This window comes from Lithobates pipiens, unplaced genomic scaffold (genome assembly GCF_037356315.1).
Source record: "Lithobates pipiens isolate NorthernLeopardFrog02 unplaced genomic scaffold, aLitPip1_a1.2 Scaffold_8, whole genome shotgun sequence".
Taxonomy (NCBI): domain Eukaryota; kingdom Metazoa; phylum Chordata; class Amphibia; order Anura; family Ranidae; genus Lithobates; species Lithobates pipiens.
In genome coordinates this window covers 627,922,324-627,949,058 of record NW_027507903.1, presented here as the reverse complement: position 1 = coordinate 627,949,058, position 26,735 = coordinate 627,922,324, and the positions used below count along the sequence as shown (strand labels likewise).

Below are 26,735 nucleotides of genomic sequence, written 5' to 3'. Positions count from 1 at the left end.
ACCAAGCCTTTGTTGAAGGAACATCATAGTTATTTCCATAAGAAGCTAAATATAATTTGACAAAACACATGCTGTTGAGAAGGGGTGTTGGAAAAGCAACAGCAATCTGCTTACATAATGTGACTGTGTATATGCATTATAGCTGTCTATGCCAGCAGGTGGCACTGTAGTATTATAATTTATAGTGCATGTATTTTCTGATATAACAGGATGTATTGTCTACCTATGCTCTGTATACTTGTTTGTGTTTATGCTCCTTGTTACTGTCCCATACTGTAGGTTCTGCCATTCTCCATAAAAGTAAAGCCATTTGCTATATCCAAGAAGCTTCTAGCACATGATTTCTATACTCTGACAATACTAACAAACTAATAAATCAAAGCAAAAAATCCTACATTCTATATAAGAAATACACATATTAAAATATGATACAGTAAATGACCAAAATGTCCCTTTGTAGTTTATGTTCAATTTGTTTAAAATGTTCAGAGACAATGGTAGAAAATAGGTGAGTGGATAAAATCTGTAACAATAAACATGACGTTCCCTACTGCTTTCAAATTAGGATAAAATAAATGGTGTGTGTCAGGAGAAACAGGAGTCTAAAAAAAAAAAAAAAAAAATCCTAAACGATTATTAGCAATCTGGTAAATTAGCCATGCAAAAAAAAACAGCCAACCAAGGAGGAGTAAATGTATAAAAGGTTTTCAGATCCAACAGAGACTAATATTTCACTGTAAGCGGTATATTATTTCCATTAAAATATATGATGGCTGATCCTACATTGTTGGCCGGGGATAAACAAATACATCCAGACATCATCTCTAAAAATGCTCATGGAATTGAGATGAAGTATGTAAGTATGTTTAGAGATAAATGAAAACATAGACACATCATAGAATTGCTGTTTTGAGTATCCATACAGATGAAGAACTGTAGAAGTATAAGATTATAGATTTAGCATTAAATACTATACTGTATGCTTCAGAGCCATTCAATTTACCTGGGTCTTTTCTAATTATTATGCCATCATTTTCAAATCAGTTCAACTAATGCCAAAAAAGATTGCATTGTATGTCTAGGATTTTAAGCTTTCCTGGTTCAGTGTGTTTTTATAATATTGGTTAAATTTTGAACTTACAATCCAAATACTTGGCAATGTCTAATTACCAAACTTCCTGACTGACTATTTGCTGTCCTTTTTAATCTCCCCATCCTTCTTTTAGGTAATATCATGTATTTTTGTATTTATTTATGCTCAAGAATATAAAACAAACAATTTAAAATACATTCAATGTTCATTTAGAGGAGTGCCAAACTTATAATGAAGTTTAGAAAAAAAGGGTGGGGGTGGGGAGGGTACCTTCGTCCCAACAGAGTAGAGAATACTTTTTTGGGGAGGCTGAAATAGACTTTAATGGTACAGTACAAAAGCTTGGGATAACAAAAGTTGGTATAAAAAATATTATTTTTTATTACAATTTAAAATACATTGTTTAACCACTTCCTGCCCGCAATATAGCAATATGACATGCGCAAAGTGGTTGTGTTATCCTGACCAGACGTCATATGACATGATCAGGACAACAAGCCGGCGTGCAGCGTGGTGATCTGTGGTGCTGTGTGTCAATCTGACACACCGCATCACTGATCTTGGTAAAGAGCCTCTGACAGAGGCTCTTTACCACGTGATCCACTGTGTCTAATCACAGCGGATCAAGATGTGAACAGGAAACCTGTGTATTGGCTTTTCCTCACTCACGTCTATCAGACGTGAGTAGAGGAGAGCTGATCGGCAGCTCTCCTGACAGGGGGGACTGCACTGATTTTCAGTGCAGCCCCCCCGAGGATGCCCACCCGAGACCACCAGGGATGCCACCAGGACCATCAGGGATGCCCATCACTGATGACCACCAGGTATGCAACCCATGGCCACCAGTGCTCACATATGGTGCCAATCAGTGCCAACATATGATGCCAATCAGTGCCCATCATCAATGCCTGCCAGTGCTTCCATATCAATGATATCCATCAGTGCCACCTGTCAGTGCCCATCCATGCCCATCAGTGCCACCTATCAGTGCCACCAATCAGTGTCACCTATCAGTGCCACCCATAAGTACCCATCAGTGCAGCATTTCAGTGACTATCAGTGTCGCCTATCAGTGCCCATCAGTACCAACTATGTGTGCCCATCAGTGCTGCATATCAGTGCCAACAATGAGCGCCCATCAGTTCCACCTCATCAGTGCCACCTTGTCAGTGCCAGTCAATGCAGCCTCAGTAGTGCACATCAGTGAAGGAAAATAAAATTACTTATTTACAAAATGTTATAACAGAAACAAAGAAAAACGTATTTTTTCAACATTTTCAGTCTTTTTTTATTTGTTTAGCAAAAAATAAAAACCCAGAGGTGATCAAATACCACCAAAAGAAAGCTCTATTTGTGGAAACAAAATGATAACAAATTTTGTTTGGGTACAGTGTAGTATGACCGCGCAATTGTCATTAAAATGCAACAGCGCTGGAAGCTGAAAATTGGCCCAGACTGGAAGGGTAGAAAGTGCCCTGCATTGAGGTGGTTAAAAGAGGGGAGAAAACACAACAAAGGCTCTATATGATCACAAATGGTGTGACACTAGAAAGATTATACCATGTAAAAACTGCTCGCTCAACATGTTTCGTGGAAAACGTTTACCGCTTCTTCAGGCTCTTGTTTTTGTACATATATACATTAGGGCTGTGGAAATTACAGATGAATTCCTCGATTAATCAATTAATTTTTTTTGATCGATCAAAATTCTTTTGATTGGTACTCACCTCTCCGTCGGCTTCCGGGTCTTCAGGGAGTTCTGTTGGAGATCCAGTGACGTCACGTACATCGATGTCACCGAACTCCTACCCCCTTTCCCAGGTGCCTCCGTCTGCTAACGAAGGGAAGGGGGGAGGAGTCCAGTGACATTGAAATTCTGTTTGAACGTTAGGTGAACGGGGGAGGAGCTACATATGATGTCATGCGCGGCTGCCCTATGGAACTAACACGATTGTCGGCTTTACATGCTGTGTTTTATCATCTAGTAGTTTGTGTTTGAACACAAAAATTGTATCTTATACTTAAGCGGTGAGCACTTAGATCTTTTCTTTCTACCCATGACCTGGCGTCCTTGCTGAGATCTAAGGAGACGCGAGAGAAGTTTATGGTCTGTGTTAACCCTTTTGATACCCACTTGGATGACCACCTGTTTCGACAGGGGGCCATGCCATAAGGTGAAAGTGATTTGTTAGACTGGAGGTGGAGAGATTGTCACATTACTGTGGAAAAAAATGACCTACGTCAGTGCTACAGTTTGAATTTAAAATGTATTTGTGTGCACTGTGAAGTTAAGTCATGGATTGTGTAAACTAACTAGTGTCGGGTGATTGTATATAGTGTATACCACATTTACCACTGACTAATGCAGACTTGCAATGCAAGGAGATCAGCTAAAAGTAGTTGCATCTGTATGTGCGTTTTAATCGAAATGAGTCGATTAATCGATTATTTGTTTAATCGATTAATCGAACACGAAAAGTTTAAGCAGTAACAGCCCTAATATACATATAATTCTATAGAGCAAATATCAATGCCAACTATAAATCACACAGAACAAACATTAATCACCATATCATATCATACATATATCAAGATATTTAATAAAAATAAAAATATATATACATATTTTGTGTAGTGATATTGCAAACTGGTCATCTTACCCAAGACACGACCCATGGAGGAGATTTATCCTGGTGGGCATGGAAGCCCTACATGCAGAGGACACAGATCAAATATCTAGTCAAGAAGTAAATTGAAAAAATAAATAAAATTGCATTAATTGATAATGATGCTAAACCAGGAAACTCGGCTAAACATATGTTAAAAGGATGCTTGAATAAACATGCTTTAACTAAATATATATAGTGATATCTGTCATTCAGCACTGGAAGAACTGTAGACACAAAACATCCCAGGAAACTAGACTGATAGAGCCAAAAAATGCTGAACATACCATAACAATCACTGCATACCTCTGAGCGAGGGGCCTCTATAATATTCCAAAAACACACAGCCGCAGCACACTGCAATGGTAAAAAAAATATAGCAGATACTCCAGCCCAAACTATACAGGAAACTTATAAAAAAAGGCAAAACTGCACAAAAGGATTTTTGTATTTATTTATTTATGCTCAAGAATACAAACTAACAATTTAAAAATATATTCAATGTTTAGTCAAGCAAAGATAAAATATTGCATATTCATTAAGGCCCAACTGAACTTTCTCTTTAAAGCAGCTACATTTTTGTTCAGGTGCATAAAAAAAAAAAAAGTGTTCCAAATCTTGGTTGGTTTCCTTTAGAAAGAAGCCACACACACTGATTCTTAAAGCAAACCTATATAGAAGGCAGGACTTTTGAGGCACCACAAATACCATAATATACTTTTTCATAAAATTACATTATTTGTACAAAAATGCAAAAGCTATCACAAAAAAAAAAAAAAAATAAGAACAAAACCCAAAATGACATATACGTCTATCACCCACTTAACTGAAGCATTATTCTGTACAATACAGAGAAAGAAAGGAGAGACAAAAAACAACACCCCTTAATAACAACACTTTTATACTCCTATAGTGATTGTGACAGGTATTTGTCAGTAGGAATCGGCGGACGGTTCAGCCCGAAACACAGGTTTGGGCCGAACTTTGGTTGTTCGGACGTTCGGCGAACAATGAACATTATGCAGTGTTCGCGGCAAATTCAAAAGCCGCGGAACCCCGTTAAGGTCTATGGGACACTAACATGAAAGACCAAAAGTGCTAATTTTAAAGGCTTATATGCAAGTTATTCTCATAAAAAGTGTTTGTGGACCTGGGTCCTGCTCCAGGAGTAATGTGCCATTGCAAAAAAAGTTTTAAAAATGACCGTTTTTTTCGGGAGTAGCGATTTTAACCAGTTCCGGACCAGCCACCGCAGTTACACTGTGGCAGCTTGGCTCGGCTGGGGGAAGCTTTGTAGCTGTAAGTCGGGTGCATGGCCGCCTAGGGTGCACGCACGCGCACTCCGCTAGGTGGCCGCAACGATCGGATTCACTTCAGAACCGATCAGTCCCCAGGCCCAGGCCAATGATTTCTGGCCTGGACCTGGTGATCGGTCCTGGCGAATGATGTCATCTCCCCTCGTGAAACTCTTTTTTGTTCCAGAGAGAGGAGAAACGACATCTCAGAGTAAGTTGCACCAACACTACACTGACACAGTACACATAGCACACTTGTCAACCCCCCTGATCACCCCCCGATCACCCCCCCCCCCCCCCCCAGTTAACCCCATTCATTCCCTGTCACTGTGTCACCCAGTGCAGTGTTCATTTTTTTTATCACTGTACTGGGGTAATTTGTGACAATAATCACTGTTAGGGTACTTAGTGTAGGCCCAGATAGGTCTAGGGAACCCCCCTAAACTCCCCTAATAAAGGCTTAACTCCTTGATCACCCCCTGTCACCAGTGATCACCGTATTAGTGTCACGGGTAATGCTGGTTAGCTAGTTATATTTTTATAACGTCAGGGCATCCGCTGTATATTACCTAAATAAAGGTTTAACCCTCTGACCACCCGGTGGGTGATATCAGTTTTTTTATCAGGTTTTAGCGTCAGTCAGGGTCTGCTTCTCCCCAGGCACTGTCAGATTAGTGCCAGTAGCGCTAACACCCACGCACAAACCATACACCTCCCTTAATAGTATAGTGTCTGAAAGGATCAATATCTGATCAGATCTATACTAGCGTCCCCAGTAGTCTAGGGTTCCCAAAAACGCAGGGTTAGCGGTATCAAGCCAGATACCTGCTAGCACTTGCGTTTAGCCCCTTCACCCAGCCCACCCAAGTGCAGTATCAATCGATTACTGTCACTTACAAAACACTAAACACATAACTGCATCATTCACAGAGTCAGGCCTGATCCCTGCAAATGCTAACAGTTTTTTTTTGGTAGCATTCGAAGCAGTCGCTGACAGTCATGTACTTTTTTTTTCCTTTGAGTCTCACTAGTGTACCAGTCAATTTAGAGGCCAAAATGTCCAATCGAATGTACACTAGTGAAGAGGACTACACGTTTCTGAGCCTGAAAGATGAGAGTGAAGAGGAAGTCACCCATCTGTCCGATTCTGGCTTAGAATACGAACCAGTAGACAGCAGCAGCACCCTGACAGATAGCTCTGATAATGGAGTAGTGGTCCTTGCCAAGGTCAGGCATACCCAACCTCGTTATTTTGCCATTGTTGAGGTGCAAGAACCGCAGGGCTCTCATATGGAGCAGAGAGCCAGTATTAGTGTCGCTCATCCTTCTGGTGAACTGGCAAGCACTAGCAGCCTAGTACATCCCGGTCATACATCCAGCACTACAGTAACACTTGGTGACGTGGCGAGTCCATAAGGGTGAGTCCATAAGGGCAGTTCAAGCTGGTGAGGTGGTTAGCACAAGTAGTGTCCCACAGCCACCAAGAAGAAGACAAACACAGGCCCGCCGAGCCCATAGTCCCCTTCCTGCTGTATTTGCCAATCCGAATTGGGAGCCCACCACTTCTGTAGCACCCGTACTTCCCCCACTCACTTGATTTTACTTCACTTTTTCTTCATGGAAGATCTCTATAGATCTATTGTGGACCAAATCAATTTGTATGCTAGTCAATTCATCACCACTAATCCCCAGTTGACCCTTGCCAGAGATTGGAAACCTATGACGGTTTCTGAATTTAAGACCTTCCTGGGCCTATCCCTCCTCATGGGCATGGTTAAATAAAGTGAGTTGCGGTAATATTGGTCCACTAACCCAATTTACCATATGCCTGTGTTCTCTGCCTCCATGACTAGGACATGATACGAGCAGATCTTCCGGTTCATGCATTTCAATGACAATGAACTCTGTCATCCTTGTACGATTGGCTCCACAAAATGCCACCCCTCGTAAATCACTTCAAGCAGCAGTTTGCAGCCTTGTTTACTCCTGATCAAGTTATCTGCGTTAATGAGTCCCTGATTATGTTTTCTGGCCGGTTGTCTATCAAACAGTATCTTCCCAGCAAGCGTGCCAGATATGGGGTCAAGATGTATACGCTCTGTGACAAGGCAACAGGCTATACATATCATTTTATGGTTTATGAGGGAAGAGTTAGTCACATGGAGCCGGAGAACTGCCCAGACTACATAGGGAGCGCTGTTAAGATTGTGTGGGACATGGTGTCACCCTTATTTGGAAAGGGGTACCACTTGTACATGAACAATTATTACACAAGCATGTCACTTTTTAGTCACCTTTTTGGTTGTGGAATTGGTGCATGTGGCACCGTGTGATCTAACCGTCGGGGCTTCCCCCAATTGGCTTGTAGAGTCCTGACTTAGACAGGAGGAGAGAGCCTGCTTGAAATGTAATAATTTGTAAGCAGTGAAGTGCAGGGATTCATAAAATGATTTTGTTCTGTCCTTCCTTCACGCAGATACGACAGTCCAAATTCCTACAGTGACTGGTGTTGTGGAGAAACCCCTCTGTGTCAACGAATACAACTTTAACATGGGAGGGGTGGACCTCAACGACCAGTTGTTGGCGCCGTACCTAATTGCCCATAAGGCCAGGCGCTGGTATAAAAAAGTGTTTGTATATTTATTCCAATTGGCTCTGCTGAATGATTTTGTGCTATACAAAGCTTCAGGACCAACTGTATCCTTCCTAAAATTCCAGGAAGAGATAGTCACATCCCTTCTGTTTCCAGGTAGTGCTATGGCCTACCTTCCCAATGCAAATGCAGTGAGCTGGCTGCATGAGAGGCATTTTCCGTATGTCCTCCATGGTACCCCTACCCAACGAGCCCCCCAAAGAAGATGTCATGTTTGCAGAAAATGTGGATTTAGGCGTGACACCCGCTTTTATTATCTCTCCTGTCCAGACCAACCTGGTCTCTGCATCGGTGACTGTTTCAATCGGCTACCACACACTAGTGGAGTATTAGCGTAGGGTACACCACTACATAGTCCTAGGGTACACTTACACAGGGTCTCGAAGGATGAGATGGCCATCACATTTTGAAAGACCCTAATCTGGAATGTTTACAGTTTATATAAAAGTGCTAAAAACAAACACAAAAACACACAAAAATTAAAAATAAAAAAGCCAAAAATAGTTGTGGTTTTATTTTTCTTCTCTCTCTATTGTTCTCTCTCTTATGTTCGCTCTCTTTGGTCTGCTCTATTGTTCGATCTCTATTGTTCTATATCTATTGTTCTCTCTCTTTTGTTACTGTATTTTAGAACTGTAATGTTTTATTTTTACTATGTTTTATTGTATTTGCTTTGCAGGTATGATATGTCTTATCGTTATACTGTAATGTTACTTTGTTTTATTGTTAACCATCATTTGCTTAGCAGGTACGCCATTCAGCTGCAGCACTGATTTATTTATCTTGACAGCAACAGCGTTTGCTCTCACGATACATAAATCAGTGACTCCAGCGCTGTAGGAGGTGATTTTTACCACCACAGTTTAAAAAAAAATGCTGCATGTATGCCAATCATTAGAAGTGGGTGGATGAAGGGTGGTATTTTAATGGTGGACATACCCAATGATCAATCTCTTTTTTCGTTCAGCCCACAGGCTGCATGAGAAAAAGAACATTACAATATATGCCCAACAAGGACCAGCAACTTACTGAGAATGCAGCCGGTGGTTCCGCCAACTGCCTATAAAGCTGATCAGAGACCAGAATGGCTCCAATCATCTCTATGGCCTAAGAAACCGGAAGCTACAAGAATTTCATGATTTAGGTTTCCCTGGATATAAACAGCGCCATTGGGAAATTGGGAAAGCATGTCATCACACCGATCTGGGTTTGGTCAGATGCTTTGAGGGCAGAGAAGAGATCTAGGGTCTAATGGACCCCAATTAAAAACAAAAAAAGAGTACCTATCACTACCTATTGCTAACATGGGGGATATTTACTTTCCCTGAGATAACAATAAAAATGATAAAAAAAAGGAAAGGAACAGTTTAAAAAGAAAAGAAAAAAATAAAAATTAAATAATAATAAAAAATAAAGCACCCCTGTCCCCCTGTGATCACTTGCAAAGGCGAACACAAGCATCGGTCTGGTGTCATATGTAAACAGCAATTGCACCATGCATGTGAGGTATCACCGCAAAGGTCAGATCAAGGGCAATACTTTTAGCAGTAGACCTCCTCTGTAAATCTAAAGTGGTAACCTGTAAAGGATTTTCATTTCAATAAATTTTTATTAGTTTATAAAGGATATACAAAGGTGAGTGGTACAGGACATGTTGACTTTTACAATTGTAATTAACAGTCAATGTAATAGAGGGAGGGAAGAGGGGAGAGGGAAAGAAAGGGTGAAAAAGAAACGGGTAAGTAGGTGGTTACATAAACAATAATGCAAATACTGGTTACTACACAGGATACATCTTATCAAACCTGTAAAGGATTTTAAAGGCTTTTAAAAATGTATGTAGTCTGTAGCCACTGCACGTTTGTGCGCAATTTTAAAGCATGTTGTATTTGGTATCCATGTACTCGGCATAAGATTATCTTTTTTATTTCATCAAACATTTGGACAATATAGCGTGTTTTAGTGCATTAATATTAAAAAAGGTGTTTTTTTTCCCCAAAAAAAATTGCATTTGAAAAATCGCTGCGCAAATAATGTGTGAAAAAAAAAATTGCAACACCGTATCGTGCGGGAGGACCTGAACGCATGACTACAGGAGTTATATATATGTTGGAATGTGAGTGTGGCTTGCAATACATAGGTAGAACTTCTAGACCGTTACATGTCAGAATTAGCGAACATGTTAATAACATTAGGAAAGGACTCATAACCCATAATGTTTCTAAACATTTTAATTTGTTTCATAATATTGACCCCAGACACCTCAAATTTTAGGGTGTTGAGAGAGTTAAAAAACATTGGAGGGGGGTAATTTTATCTGACAACTCAGCCGTCGAGAATCATACTAGGTATATGAAAAGAAGGTGGCAGGGCCCATGGGTTTAAATGTTGAGTTTGACTTAAAGTGGAGGGCCACCCTGAAAAAAAAAATATTAAAAATTACAAAAAAATCTAAAAAAAAAAAATGAATTTTTTATTTTTTTTTTTACTTACCAGAAATGCCTGTTGCTAGGCACATAATCCTAATCTTCCTCTTCCTCCTCCGCGGAGATGTTCTTTCTTCTCTCCTCATCGCGTTGTCTTCTGGGTAATGGGTCATGCTGTGATTTGGGAACTGTGTGTTCCAGAACACAGCGCGTCCCATTCACAAAGCGCTGTGCGACTCGCGCATGCGCAGTAGGAAACAGGCAGTGAAGCCGTAAGGCTCCACTGCCTGTTTCCCTTAGAAGGAATGGCGGCGCCGGGACCCGAGAGCCGAGGGACGGGTCGGCCTCGGGCGGCCGACATCGCGGGCGCCCTGGACAGGTAAGTCTGCTTATTAAGTCAGCAGCTGCAGTGTTTGAAGCTGCTGACTTTTAATTTTTTATTTTTTTTAAACGGCCCTCCTCTTTAAATTGTTTTATTTCTGATCGCTAATTGATTTTTAGGTTTTATTAAAATGTTTGCATTTAACATAAGAATTACATTTCTTTGTGCGATTCTATAAATTTTTTAAATAATTTTTTTTTTAGATTTTTTAATTATTAATATGTATTGTAGAGTAGAGGTTGGTTGCTCTTACGTTTTAGTTTACATTTTTCTACCTTTATATATTGTGCAATGGTGAGTTTTGCATTACTTGCAGCTCATCGTAACATTTTTAGCACTATTGATGGAAATTCTCTATCATAATTGTGTCGTTACGATCCTTTCCCTTTCAAGTGTGTTTGCCAGGGACAGGGTTTGCTGGTCACTTTTTGCCCTGTATGTCCATTTCTGACGGTGCTCTGGTAGACTTGCTGTACTGAGTTCAGCCACTATGTCTGTACGGCAATTAACACAGTTAGGGTCACCACTGCACATGTCTGCCAATCAGGTGGCTGATAATAGGGCCGATGTACGTGCCTCTGAAACACCACTGATAAAGTCCCGTCCACTAGGATGATGCGTGTGTGGGAGGACCCGAACACGTCAGCAGCAGCCACCTTCCACTCAGTCTCTGCGAGACTAGCATGCAGCAAACATTTATATTCTTAGCACTGGGACCACAGTGCTTCATTTGTTCGTCTGTAACAACATTGATTGGAAGATCTGATGGGCAATCTGGAGCAGTAAAGCAGTGGATGTTTATTACGAGCTAGATCTCTGGAAAAGCACCTACACCTCTATTTAACCCCTTGTGAGGGGAAGGTTTTTATTGAACTATCTGTTAGTTCAGTTGGTCCACTGTGTAAGGTGAGCGGCTTGTATTACTGTCGGTGGCGGTGTTTTCACGAATCTGCACAAGATTAAAAAGCATTTTCACAAGCACAAGCATTCACAGCTGAGGACTTTTTCTGCCTTACTTCTTGTTTACCTGTTTACATGCATTGACTTTTTCTTTGAAGCTTTTATAGCTATCCATTTATAATAATCTTTATGTATTTCATTTAGTTTTTAATTAGAGCTGCACTATTTATGATTTAAAAGTTTTTTTGAAGGGGGCTTGGCTTTCCGCTGACCGGAATGGCCGCCTAGATCCGAAGCTCCGCACCACCGCTGTAGAACAGACAACCTGAGGCAACTAATCTCCCTCCCAAGCTCACTGCCTGGGAAGGGAAGAGCTGAGGAAACGCCAGGGTATGTCGTAAAAGCGGCAGAAGCCGCCTGCACCGCACCGCCTGACTCATTATTATACTGCCACCGCGGCCATGCAGACAGCCCAAGATGACGCCGGCGCAGGGGACCCACACCACGCTGTCTCCAGGCCCTCGCAATAGAACATGCAGCCAGCTACACAGCGCCCAGCAGAGAAGAACATGGACACCCTGCCACTGCCAGTAGCAGCCCTGGGGACACCTCAGATGGACAGAGGTAAGAGGCTGGCTTCCTCTCCAGCTAACTCCCCTTGCAAAGAGCCCCATGCTAAAAAGCAATTATGGTCAGCAGTAGTGGCAGGGGGACAGAGCTCAGAACAAACTCCCTCACTAGCTGCAGTCCCTGTCACAGATAATCCAGTATCTGAAGCAATGCTTAAATCCATGCTGTTAACCCTTCAGAAGGATCTGCACAGAGAGCTACAAATCTCCATGTCTCAGATGCATGATAGAATAGACTGCAAGATTATTCCAAAGTGCATAACAAGCTACTGGATGCACATGAGCACCAGGCTGAGGAAATTCATTGCTTAAAATTAAAAATGGCGGATTTGGAAGACCGCACCAGACGGAATAATATAAGGTTTAGAGGAGTCCCAGAATTGATTAAAGTGCCTGATATTATCCCATACTTGCAGCAACTATTCACAATGCTAATACCGCACCTTGGCACTAGTGACATCCTAATCGATTGGGTGCACAGGATTTCTAAACCCACACATCTGCCTGATGACATTCCCTGAGACATCCTGGCCCAAATTCATTTCTTCCACATTAAAGAACAGATTCTCTCCACTGCCAGGGCCTCCAAATCCCTGCCTGCACTATATTTGAACATTACATTTTTTTACGGATCTCTCCCCTGCAACAATGGAGTTATGCAAATATTTCACTCCAGTCACCTCTATCTTGCAACAGAAGAAAATCACCTACAGTTGGGGATTCCCCACAAAACTCCTGGTGAACTATCAACAGCAAATGGTCCCCATCCTTACCCCTAAGGATGGATACAAGAAGCTAACCAACTGGAGTCTCCTTCTGTTAATCCCCTAGAGATACTGGTCAAACCAACAATCACCCCAAGTCACATCCCACTGGAAAGCTGACGTCCCATCAAGAGCGAGACGCTTAACCTACCATTGCACCAGGTCCTCATACCAACCTCCCTGCCATGGTCAGACTGCACTATGCACTTAGCCCTTTTTGCTTTTGTTTAATAAAAAAAAAAACAAAGGTAATATCCACACTTCTCTTTCACCCCCCCAGGTTATGGTGTTCTAAGCACACCAAGTGATACCAGTATTGACACACTTTTATCCTAATTGAGCTTTACTCATAACCTTGTTTGTTGGTTCTCTACTGTATTTTATATATCATATTGTACATTACTTGGAATTTTTTTTTTTTTTGTGTTTCTTTAACTTGTTTGAGACAATTAGACTGGTAATAGAGTGTAGTGGAGAGGCATCTGATTGACTTGTCTGGAAGGCGTGGTCTCTCTCTAAGCACTCGCTCCCCGCTACATAACCCGTCATTATGGCCCTCACAATTACCACTATAAATGCAAAAGGCCTCAACTCCCCCCTTCAAACTCAATCTTCTCTGGAAGGAGGTGCTGGCCCTCTGCTCCAACATTCTGCGTGTCCAGGAGACTAATTTCTTCAAGACCAGTCCCCCCGCCTGCACTCACAAATGCTACCCTTACTCCTTTTTTGCGAATGCCTTGCGCAAACAAAAAGGGGTGATGATAGCCATCAGCGCCTCAGTTGACTTTGTGTTACACCACTCTGAAATTGATGAAGAGGGCAGATACTTAATTTTGTCAGCTACAATTGACACCCGTTCTCTGACCATAGTCAATGTGTACACCCCCCATATGGCACAGAAAAAATTCTTTGCGACCCTCATGGCCAAATTTGCAACCTACAGATCTTCACCTCTACTTATGTGTGGAGACTTCAACGATATAACAGACCCCTCATTAGACTCTTCATCTCTCATTAAACGCAGACCCTCCTTAGATGAGAAGACCTCTTAGACAGGAAGACCTCTACGATTCATGGAGGTGTGCACATGGCTCGGAGAGAGACTACACCTTCTCTCCCCCACATCAGTCCTACTCACGAATAGATTTGATTATTACTGATAAACACTTGTTACAATCCATAACCAACTCACGCATAGGAACAATCTCATGATCTGACCATGCCCCAGTCACCATCAAATTGGCCCCACTATCCCATGTACCCAGACATATCCTCTGGAGATGAAATTCTTCCCTCCTTAACAACCCAGCGCTTGAGCCACAAATACAGTCGGAAATTCTCTCATATTTCCAGACTAATGAAAACTCCATCAGGGACCATGACATTGTGTGGAACGACCACAAGGCTTGCCTGCGAGGTCTCTTTAAAAAACTTGGAGCACACCTAAAAAAGTCCCAAGCAGCCGCTACGGAGTCCCTGCTCCAACAAATTCATACGCTAGAAGTTACTAACAAACAATCCCCTTCAGATCAGGTCTCTGTCGAATTAAAAAATCTTAGGCTCCAACTCAGTGAACATCTCCAAGCTAAATTTGACTACTACAAAAAATGCCTCAAACTACAATCGTATTCCTCGGCTAATAAACCATGTGCTTACATGGCCAAGCAACTAAAAAGACAACTAGCTAATAAAAAGATCTCATTTTTGACAAACTCCCAAAAGGTTTGTATATCCAACCCTCTTGATATCGCAAATGAATTTAGTAAATTCTATCATAAACTTTATAAACACGCGGACACAGACCCCCCACCCCAAAACCAAGCGGACATCACAAAATTTCTATTGTCTATTTCCCTCCCCGCGATCACTCCGGAACAAATGACTTTCTATCTGCCCCCTTTCCACTTGAAGAAATACATAAAATCATTAGACAGCTCCCTTTACATAAAGCGCCGGGCCCTGATGGCATTCCCAATGAATATTATAAACGTTATGCAGATCTTATTGTCCCCTACCTCTGTAAAACGTATAATCAGTTTGTGTTTATGGGAAACATCCCAAAAGAATCCCTAGAGGCTCTAGTAGTCACTATTCCCAAACCAGGGAAGTCTCCAGACAACCCGGCTAATTACCACCCTATTTCGCTCCTTAATACGGACACAAAATTGTATGCCAAACTCATATCCCAACGTCTTTTCACAGTTATCCCCACCCTGATTCACCAGGATCAAGTGGAGTTTGTCCCAGGACGGCAGACAGCAGATGGCAAAAGACACTTTACAGACCTTATCCAATGGGTCGAGCGGGAGCGAACGCCTTCTCTCTTCCTCTCTTTGGATGCAGAGAAGGCATTCAATAGGGTCTCCTGGCGGTACATGGAAGCAGTTCTCTGTAAGGTCGGTATATCGGGAACATTCCTGTCTGCTATCCTGGGGCTATACTCCCACCCTAGTGCGCGTGTCTGGACCTCAGGTATTATTTCAAGCCCCTTCCAAATCACCAACGCAATAAGGCAGGGATGCCCACTATCCCCTTTAATCTTCGCATTAATCATGGAACCGCTAGCACAGACCATAAGATCCAACCCAAAGATCACTGGAATCAAAGTTGGAGACACAGAGCATAAGATAGGCCTTTACGCCGATGATGTTATTATAACAATCACAAACCCCTTAATGTCTAGACATGTTTAGTGCTGTCTCCATGTACAAAATTAATCACACCAAATCACTTATGCTTAACCTAGGCCTCGACCACCGAATTACCTCACTGATCTCCACTAAAACTCCCTTTGCATGAGCCACCAATTCATTTCTACCCTACTTAGGTATTAAATTAACATTTCCTAGCTCTATTCTGTAACAGACCAACTTAGAAGACCTCGCAGGCAAATTAACACGTCTTTCCAAAGAGCTATTATCCACCCCAACCTCCTGGGCAGGTAGAATTGCCCAGGCCAAAATGTATTTACTCCCACCCATGCTGTACCTTTTCCGTTCAATCCCCCTACCAATCATGCAAGCCCAAATAAAAAAACTCCAGGGCATTGTCAACATCTTTATCTGGCAATACAAGCACCCCAGAGTCAAATTGAATACACTCCTGACCCCCATACGCTAGGGCGGGCTAGGAGCTCCGGATATCAAGGCTTATTACCGAGCCACGATACTAGACCAACAATCCACTTGGAAACAGATCGAAGCTACCGTTTTGGCAGTAGATCTTAAAACAGTCCTGAATACTATGTGGGTTAACCACAAACCTCTCCACTATCCACTGGGCGCAATCAACGCACCAATATGATATATCACTAACCACCCTCCCACTAATCCCTTTGGAATCACTCCAATTCCTATCTCCTGACCTTTCCCTTGCAGAATGGGTAAACGCTGGCACTACCAACTTAGGAACACTATTTTCCTCAACAAACCTTCTGTCCTTCTCACAACTACAACAAAAATTTCACATACCCTCAAAAATGTTTTTCCTCTACCTCCGGATAAGGTCTATCCTTGCTAAACTCCCCTTATCTCCTACGAGTTCTCTTGCTGAGCCCTAATAAAATTCTATGAAGCAAGGGACCCCAAGGCAAAAGGTATCTCCCTTGTCTATAGAATACTGACTTCACCAGATCCGGAAGTGCTTTCAGCACCCATCGAATACTGGTCCATGCACATGAAGCAACCCACACAACCTGAAATGGCAAAAGGCCCTAAGTGCTCCCTCACGCCTATCCCACTGCACCTCACATTGGGAATCAATCATGAAGCTTTTTCATGGCTGGTACTACACGCCGGCCAGACTAGCAAAAATCTTCCCTCCCACTTCACCAAATTGCTGGAGGGGCTGTGGTGGCAAAGGCACCCTACTTCATATTTGGTGGGGTTGTCCCCAGATCAAGTCCTATTGGAAGAGAATTAAGTCTTTAATGCATCAGGTATGTGATATTTCTTTCCCACTCTCTCCCCCTGGACCTACTACTAGGATTATCCATTCCCTTATGGCCGCACCATCTACACACGGTTTTAATGCATATCCTTATTGTGGCTCGACTAGCCTTGGCCAAAAAATTGAAATCTAGGCAACTACCAACCCTGAAGGAAGCCCTCATATTGTTGAACTCTCATTTTCAGCTGGAATTTGCATTTGCCAAAGTAAACTTAAAAACAAAGTCTTTCTACACCACCTGGGATAAATGGATGGCTGACCCGAGAAGTGTCCCCCTATCTTGAACCCTTTCACCTTTTTCCAAGTGAGTAGACCTCACTGTTGTGTGCTGTGCACTAACTGATCTTTGCTTACGCAGCAACCTTTCTACCTCTAAACCTTAGTAACGCTTAATCTAAAATACCAACACAATGTCATGTTTTGGGAAAAGTCCCTCCTTTGCACTTGTAATCCCTGTTTATTGTTCAGTTGTTATCAATATCCTCCGCAACGTACACCTGCCTGCCTACCTTCAGATGATTGTATACCATCTTTGATGTTTATTTTATGCCAGGGTATGCCCATTTGGCAATGTTTTGTTACTTACATTCTTTTAATGACAATAAAAACTAAAGTAAAAAAAAAAAAAATTTGTATTTTGACCTTATTACAGTGGTTTCCTAGGTTAGGTTATTTTTTTGCGCCGATTGATCACAATTTATTAATGTTGTGCATAAAATGCCAGGACAGTTCAAACCCCACCCCCCAAATTACCCCTTTTTGGAAAATAGACATCCCAAGCTATTTGCTAATAGGCATGTTGAGTCCATGGAATATTTTATATTTTGCCACAAGTCTTATGAAAATGACAAACTTTTTTTTTTTTTGCACAAAGTTGTCACTAAATTATATATTTCTCAAACATGCCATGGGCATTTATGGAATTACACCCAAAATACATTCTGCTGCGTAAATTCCAGAAATATACCCTAGTTTGTAGACGCTATAACTATTTGCGCAAACCAATACATATACGCTTATTGACATTTTTTTTTTTACCAAAGACATGAATGCATTTTGGCCTCAATGTATGACTAAAATTGAGTTTATTGGATTTTTTTATAACTAAAAGTAGAAAATATCATCTTTTTCCGTTTATATCGCTAAAAATAAATGATAATATTTTGTTTGGTTACAACATTACATGACCGCGCAATTACCAGGTAAAGCAGCGCAGTGCCAAATTGTAAAAAGTTCTCTGGTCATTGAGCAGCCAAATCTACTGGGGCTGGATTGGTTAATAATGCTTAAAGTGAAACAATAAAAATGAAATATTCCTTTAAATATTGTGCCTAGGGGGTGTCTATAGTATGCCTGTAAAGTGGCACAGTTTTCCCGTGTTTAGAACAGTACCACAGCAAAAGGACATTTCTAAAAGAAAAAAGTTATTTAAAACTGATCGCGACTATAATGAATTGTCGGGTCTCGGCAATATAGATAAATCTCATCGAAAAAAAACGGCATGTGGCCTGGTATGGTTCAGGGGGCGCTCTCGTCCCCCCCCTCTTTTCCTGCAGCCTGCCAGGTTTTGTGCTTGGATTAGGGTCTGGTATGGATTTTGGGGGGAGGACCCCTACGCTATTTTTTTTTAATTTGGGGCAGGGTTCCCCTTGATATCCATATCAGACCTAAAGGGCCTGGTATGGATTTTGGAGGGACCCCCACGCAATTGGGAGGGAACACATGCCATTTTTTTCAATGAGTTTTATCTATATTGCCGAGACCCAACAATTCATTACAGCTGTTTTTTCCTTTAGAAATGTAATTTTTCTGTGGTACTGTTCTAAACACAGGAAAACTGTGCCATTTTACAGGCATACTATAGACGCCCCCCAGGCATGATATTTAAAGGAATATTTCATTTTTATTGTTTCACTTTAAGTATTATTAAAATCACTGCTCCCGAAAAAACTTGTTTTAAAAAAAATTGGTATTGATACATGTTCCCTTGGGCATGGCCCAGGTCCCCAAACACTTTTTATGACAATAACTTGCATATAAGCCTTTAAAATTAGCATTTTTGATTTTTCATGTTTGTGTCCCGTAGACTTAAAGGTGTCCTGTGTTCGTTTGAATTTTTTGGCTGTTCACAAGTTCTTGTGCGAACAGAAGCGGGAGGTGTTCCTTATTTGTCAGGTCGACGCATTTCCTGGATTTTAAAAATGCTGCTTCATCAGGAACTAGGGGGTAATTTTACTCCAAGATAGAGATTTACACATTAGTCACATCTAATATTTTTTTTTTTATAATTCATATATTATATAGTCCATGCAATACCCAAACACCCCCTCGCCTAAAACTTTACATGCACAGGTATCAGTCCTCCCCAGAGATGTAGAAAGAGATAAATGCATAGGAGGGAGGGAGGGATAAAACACTGTCCCAATGTCCAACGCATCGCATAGAGGACTTTCAAAATGTATAGATATAGGTTTTTCTTGGTCACCAGAGATATTATTAGATTGCTAGAAATATCCCAATTAATGTCCCTCGATCATTTTTCTCCACTCTGCAATCGGCTTTTACAAAATTTATTTGGGGACATAAAAAACCAAGATTACAAAAGAAATTATTATCATTACCTAAAACGAAAGGAGGTGCGGGTGCACCTGATCTATATTATTATTATGTTTCGGCTGTTTTGACTAGACTGGTGGACTGGTTTTATTGCTCGGAAACCAAACAATGGGTAAAAATAGAACAAGGGTTAAATCAACTGGATTTAAAGGTGTTACCATGGTTAGATCTGTCTGGTAGCAATTTAAATCAAGAGTTGAAAGAGTCTATGCCTTCCCTCACATCCCATGTGTTGAATATATGGGGAAAAACAGCTATAAAATTGGAACTTTCCTCTTATGAAGGACCTATGACACCTTTATTTGGCAACCCTTTTTTTCCACCGGCATTAAATAGGACAAGTTTTCTTATATGGAATAGGGAATCCCATTATAGACTGAGCAATATTCTAAGCCAGGGGACAATTCCGTCTTTATTAAATCTATTCTCTACACAGCGACCATCACCTATGCAAATGTTGGAGTTTTGGCAGTTGCGGTCATTTTGGTGTACAATCCATTCAAATAAGTCTCTGGGTAGAGATTTAACAGAACTTGAAACTCTCCTGTCACAAGATCAGAAACCAAAGCATGTTATATCAGTACTATATAAGATGTTTATTATTAAAAATCACCCGGAGCCCCCAGAATATATAAATAAATGGGTTAATGAGATCAACGCTCATATTGAGGTTGGGGAATGGGAGAAGGCATTTAGCTTCACTCACTGTCTATCACCGTCGATTAAAGCACAAGAGACGAATTATAAATTGCTCTCAAGATGGTATTGGAGCCCAGTGACACTCCATCGTATATATCCAGAAAAATCAGATATATGTTGGCGGTGCCATAGAGACAAGGGTACATTGCTCCACATCTGGTGGGAATGTCCCCTAATTTTCAAATTTTGGGAAAAGCTTATGCAATTATATACAACAATCACTGGGGAGGTAATTCCAAATACACCACAAGTCACCCTTCTCTCTATGTTACCAAGAACATATAAAAACGTTAAAAAGAATCTTCTAGGATACTGGTTGACTGCGGCAAGAACTGTGATACCGCGGCACTGGCGATCATCCCAGTCCCCTACGATAAATGAATGGGCTTTAGAAATGGATAACATAGAGAGAATGGAGATACTCTTAGCTCAAGAATTAGATACATATGAAAGGTGTCTTTTGGTCTGGACTCCTTGGAGTCAGCATAGGAAATTGGTAAAGGACTGAGGAATTAGGAGGGAAGAGGGGGGAGGGAGGGACTTGCGGAGGAGAGAGGAGTGAGAAGTGGAGGAGGGGGAGAAATTAGATATACATTTCTCCCCTTTTCCTCCTGGAGGGAGGGAAGAGGAAATAAAATAATAAATGTGATTATTATATATGTAAGTAATATATATTTATATGTATGAAATTGCTTAATTATGTGTAATGCTTTATAATAATTGAAAATAAAAACAGAATTGGAATAGATTGCTAGAAAATAATAGGAAACCACCAAAATATCATCAAAGATACTGGCAGATGATAAATACTTATCATAAGTCTCCGTCCTTCTCTGGAACTTGCCGTCTAGCTCTCCAAATCATCAAACTCTCATGTGCTCTCCTAAAATTGATCTCTTCAAATCATCACACAATCTAACTGGTCAGTTGTACAGAACTGTTTCCTTCAACTCTCCATGCTCTAAGATCCTTTTAAATGTTATGTTTGTTTTAAATAACACATTAGTCTTTCTAGAATAGAAGGTATTCACATGTCTCATTTCATCACCTATCCCAAAAGTAAGGCAATTAAGGCTTACTTTTGAACAATGGGTGGATTCATGTAAGCAGTGGCGGCCCATAATGTAGGGCACAGGGGCACCGACTCCCTATCCATGTGTCCTGCCCCCTAATCTACATGCATGGATTGCAATTTTTTTTTTTTTTTTGAAGTACATGATTAGAGCCTGAGACTTCAAGCTTCAAAAAAGGGTGGGCTTGGGGTGCAGAGCATGGCATCCAGAGCCCACACAGTTGTGTGACAATAGCAAATTAATATTTGCTATTGTCTTCCTGGTTATCCTCCTCTTCCTGATTCATAACCTGCATGCTAATCAGGAAGCAGGTCATGAGACCCATCACCCAATTGGCCGAAAGGAGAACTGATCCTATTGGCCTCCTAGGAAGAGAATGGAGATACATCCAAACCACTGGTGTACACCGCAGATACAGCCTAAGCCCTTGTACACATGGTCGGACATTCCGATCACCAAATCCGTTGGATAATTTCCAACGGACTTAGTCCGGAACTGGTGTTGCATACACATGGTTGGACAAAGTTGTCGGAATTTCCAGTCGACAAGAACGCGGTGACGTAAACTGTGTATGACGGGACTATAAAAGGGAAGTTCAGCACCACGTGCGGCACCCTTTGGGCTCCTTCTGCTGCTTTCTTGTTTATCGCGTGTTAGTAGAAGTTTGGTTAGAGACGATTCCCGCTTTTCAGACCTGTGCTTCAGATCATTACTGCTCTTCAGTTTGTGCTTGTGGGTGCATATCTGCTTATCAGTGCTTGTAGTCAGTTCGCATTTGTTGGTCATTGCGGACTATATTTTGGTATAGTACACTTTGATTTTCAGTGCTTATTGTTGTTTCTGGTTTTCAGTTCGTTCTTTCTGGCCTTGCTGTTTATCGGTGCTTTCTGTTGTCCGTTCTGACCAGCCGACCGTTTTGAAGCCATGTTTCGTGTACGTACTTGTCGTAGAGTTCGTGCTGTGCAGGGGCTTGGTGTTGGGCTTTTAGCTTGGACACAAGCCCAATCCATGAACAGGGCGAGGAGTTCATGGAGCAATAATTGATTGCTCCAGCGTGACCAGTTCTCGCACATGCCTTTGCTTTGTGTGATCCGGGAGAATAATCCTGATGATTTCAGGATTTATCTCCAGATGACGGACCCCATTTTTTACCGTCTGCTGGCTTTGCTGTCCCCTTATATCAGCAGGCACGATACCTGCATGCGGCAAGCCATCACTCCGGAGAAGAGGCTAGTTGCCACGTTGCGGTACTTGGCGACATGGAGAAGTCTTCAGGACCTAAAGTTCTCGACAGGCATCTCCCCCCAGGCTCTGGGAATCATTATTCGAATCATTATTCCAGAGACCTGTTCTGCCATCATACAGGTCCTGCAGAAGGACTATATTAAGGTACGTTTTCTCCTTTAACATCACATTCTATGTATTTAACCACCTCAATACAGTGCACTTACACCCCCTTCCTGACCAGACCAATTTTCAGCTTTCAGCGCTCTCACAGTTTGAATGACAATTACTCAGTCATGCAACACTGTACCCATATGAAACTTGCATCCTTTTTTCCACACAAATAGAGCTTTCTTTTAGTGGCATTTAATCACTAGTGGGTTTTTTATTTTCTGTGCTATAAATAAAAGAAAACATAAATTTTGTAAAAAAAATGCCTTTTTCTTTGTTTCTGTCATAAAATTTTGCTAATTAGTAGTTTTTCTTCATATCTTTTGGCAAAAATGTATACTGCTACATATCTTTGGTAAAAATAACCCACATTAGTGTATATTATTTGGTCTTTGTGAAAGTTATAGAGTCTACAAATTATGGTGCCAATCACTGAAAATTGATCACATCTGATCAGGCCTTCAGTACATCAGGTGTATCTCATTTCTTGAGACACTAACAAGTCAGGAAAGTACAAATACAAATGACCCCTTTTTAGAAAGTAGACATTCCAAGGTATTAAGTAAGTAGCATGGTGAGTTTTTTTAAGTTGTAATTTTTCCCCACAATTCTTTGCAAAATTAAGATTTTTTTTTTTTTTACAAAATGGTCATATTATCAGGTTATTTCTCACACACAGCATATGCATACAACAAATTACACTCCAAAATACATTCTGCTACTCTTCCCGAGTATGGCGATACCACATGTGTGAGACTTTTACACAGCATGGCCACATACATAGCACCAACATTGAAGTGGCACTTTCAGACGTTCTACGAGCAAAAATGACACATCTCATTTCACAACCACCTATTACACTTTTGAAGGCCCTGGAGTACCAGGACAATGGAATTGCCCATAAAATAACCACATTTTGGAACGCTAACACCCCAACATAATCTTTGAGGCATAATGTGTCTTTTGAACAGTTCATTTTTTTCCAGAAGTTTTTGGAAAATGTGGAAAAAAATTAAAACGCATTTTTTTTACACAAAGTTGTCAATTTATAAGATATTTCTAACACATAGCATGTATATAGCAAAAATTACACCCCAAAACACATTCTGCTACTCCTCCTGAGTATGGGGATACCACATGTGTAGGACTTTTACACAGCCTGGTCACATAGAGAGGCCAAACATTGAAGTAGTACCTTCAGGCGTTTTAGGAGCATAAATGACACATCTCATTTCATTCCTACCATCACACTTTTGAACGTCCTGGAGCATCAGGACAATGGAATTACCCACAAAATTACCCCATTTTGGAAAACAAACACCCAAACGTTTATTCTATGTGGCATGGGCTGCAAATAGCTACTCTGGTACTCTGATGGGCTGCAGATAGGTACTCTGGTACTCTGATGGGCTGGTGACAGGTACTTGAGTACTCTGATGGCCTGGTGACAGGTACTCTGTAGGCCTGGTGACAGGTACTCTGGTACTCTTATGGCCTGGTGACAGATTATCTGATGGCCTGGTGACTGGTATTTGGGTACTCTGAAGGGTGGTGATAGGCACTCAGGTACTCATATGGACTGTGACAGGTACTCGGGTACTCAGATGAACTGTGACAGGTACTCAGGTGAACTGTGACAGGTATTCAGGTACTCAGATGGACTGGGATGGGTACTCGGGTACTCAGATGGACTGGGACAGGTACTCTGATGGGCTGTGACAGGTACTCTGGTACTCTCATGGGCTGTGACATGTACTCGGGTACTCGGATGGGCTGTGACAGGTACTCGGGTACTCGGATGGGCTGTGGCAGGTACTCGGGTACTCTGATGAGCTGTGACAGGTACTCGGGTACTCTGATGGACTGTGACAGGTACTCGGGTACTCTGATGGACTGTGACAGGTACTCGGGTACTCTGATGGACTGTGGCAGGTACTCAGTTACTCTGATGGGCTGTGAAAGGTACTCAGGTACTCTGATGGACTGTGACAGGTACTCAGGTACTTGTATGGGCTGTGACAGGTACTTGGGTACTCGGATGGACTGTGACAGGCACTCGGGTATTCTAATGGGCTGTGACAAGTACCCGGGTACTTGGATGGACTGTGACGGGTACTCGGGTACTTTTATGGGCTGTGACAGGTACTCGGGTACTTTGATGGGCTGTGACAGGTACTCGGGTACTTTGATGGGCTGTGACAGGTACTCGGGTACTCGGATGAACTGTGACAGGTACTCTGATGGACTGTGAGTGACAGGTACTATGATGGGTGGTGACAGGTCCTCTTTATTGGGGGGGCAATCAGTGTGATTGGTGTACACTGTAAGTGGTAACGAGATGTTACAGCAATCTCCTCCTCACACACCGATCTCGTTACCAGGGTTTGTTTACATTTAGTGATCGGCTGTGAAACGATCACAGCCAATCACATGGGTAAACAGCCGGCCAATGGCTGTTTACCAGCGTTGGTGACGAGCAGTGTTCCCGGGAACACGCCGCCACCGACGTGCAGTGTGCTCGCAATCGCGCGCACGTGTAACCATCTGTGATCGGCCGTGACTTCATCACATACGATCATGTGGTAAACAGCCATACCCAACGGCTGTTCACCCCCCTCAGTGGCGAGCGGTGTCTCCGTGACACGCCGCCACTAAAGGAACAGGGATGCGCGCATATTCCCTGTTTAAATGGGAGGACGTCATATGACGCCCTCCCGCCACAAGAGCTGCCCCGCCTGGCCGTCGGCAAGTGGTTTAACTATTTTTAACATTGCAGCGTGACGAATGTGCTATATCGATTACGAACGCTAGTTTTACCTGACTGAGCGCTTTATTCTGAGCATGCCTGGCACTTTGTCCATCGGACTAGGCTACACGCGATCGGAATTGACGCGCATCAGATCACGTTGTCGGAAAGTTTTAGATCCAGCTCTCAAAAAAGTCCGCTGGAGCCCACACACCCAACATGGTCTGATAGGACATTTTCCGTCGGAATGTCCGACCGTGTGTACAAGGGTTAATATTATAAAGACATTTATTCAGAAAAGACATGTATTATTTATGGGGAATGGTTAAAACTTGGCTGAATAGTAATATATGATAAACGGTTCTTAACAAAATTGAATAAGTAATTGAAAAAAAAGAAAATATTGTTTTTCCTTCCACTGGAAAAATTGAACATTGTGTATTTTCTTCTGATTACAACCTAAATTGTTACATATTTTTTATTCTATTATTAGGTGGTCTATCACAATAACGTAACCTATATTGTACTAACAGGTTTTCCAAATTTAAAATTCATAAAAATTCTATTTTTCTTGTTGCTATTTTTTATATATTGTGTTACTACGTCTGGAAATCTTTTCATTGTGATTTTATTTCACCTGAGTAAAACAATTCAGTCTCCCATGTACCTCTTCATCACCCAACTATCATTGCTTGATATCATTCTGTCTACAGATATTCTTCCTAACCTTCTATATATCATCTTACATGATGGATGTACCATGTCTCTTGCTGGATGTATCATCCAGTTCACCTTCTTTTCACATGCTGAGACCTCAGAGTGTTTTCTACTGACTGTGATGTCCTATGACCGGTATTTGGCCATCTGTAAGCCTCTGCATTACAGCTCTATAATGAACCAATCAATTTGCATTAAATCAGTGATTATCATATGGGTACTGAGCTTCAAAATGGCGTTGGTTAATTCTCTATCTTTGTGCAGTCTTTACTATTGTGGACCAAACATCATTGATCACTTCTTCTGTGACTATCTACAAATACTTGAGCTTTCCTGCTCTGATACTTCATGGATTCATATTCAGACCTATCTAGTAGGTCTCATTTGTGCCATAGCACCTTTTATGATAATTGTTATATCGTATATCTATATTGTTATAACCATCCTCAAAATGAAATCAAATACAGGAAGAAAGAAAGCCTTCACCACCTGCAGCTCTCACCTGACCGTTGTTTGCATTTTTTACGGGACGCTAATCGCTGTGTATTTGTTCCCAACAAAAGGACAACTGGATATTCTGAACAAGGTCCTCTCTCTATTTTACACTATAATTACTCCATTACTTAATCCGATCATATACACGTTTAGGAACAAGGACTTTAAAAAAGCTGCTGTGAAAATAAAATCATAATTTTTTTAATTCAAAATGCAAATGTAATCGATATGAAAAATA

General features: G+C 41.5%; 1 protein-coding gene across 1 annotated transcript; it reads left to right on the top strand.

Moving 5' to 3' along the window:
* The first annotated feature begins 746 nt into the window (after positions 1-746).
* LOC143964008 (olfactory receptor 5G26-like) lies at positions 747-26,735 on the top strand. Its single transcript, XM_077473730.1, has 2 exons — positions 747-856; positions 25,779-26,735. Exons 1-2 carry the CDS (start codon positions 767-769, stop codon positions 26,691-26,693), a joined length of 1,005 nt encoding a protein of 334 aa, XP_077329856.1. The 5' UTR covers positions 747-766; the 3' UTR covers positions 26,694-26,735.

What these genes read in the sequence shown, in the direction of transcription:
- LOC143964008 (XM_077473730.1), top strand. Translation starts at nt 767, where the DNA reads ATGATGGCTGATCCTACATTGTTGGCCGGGGATAAACAAATACATCCA. An exon ending in ATGGAATTGAGATGAAGTAT is followed by an intron (nt 857 to 25,778) that starts GTAAGTATGTTT and finishes TTCTATTATTAG; the next exon opens with GTGGTCTATCACAATAACGT.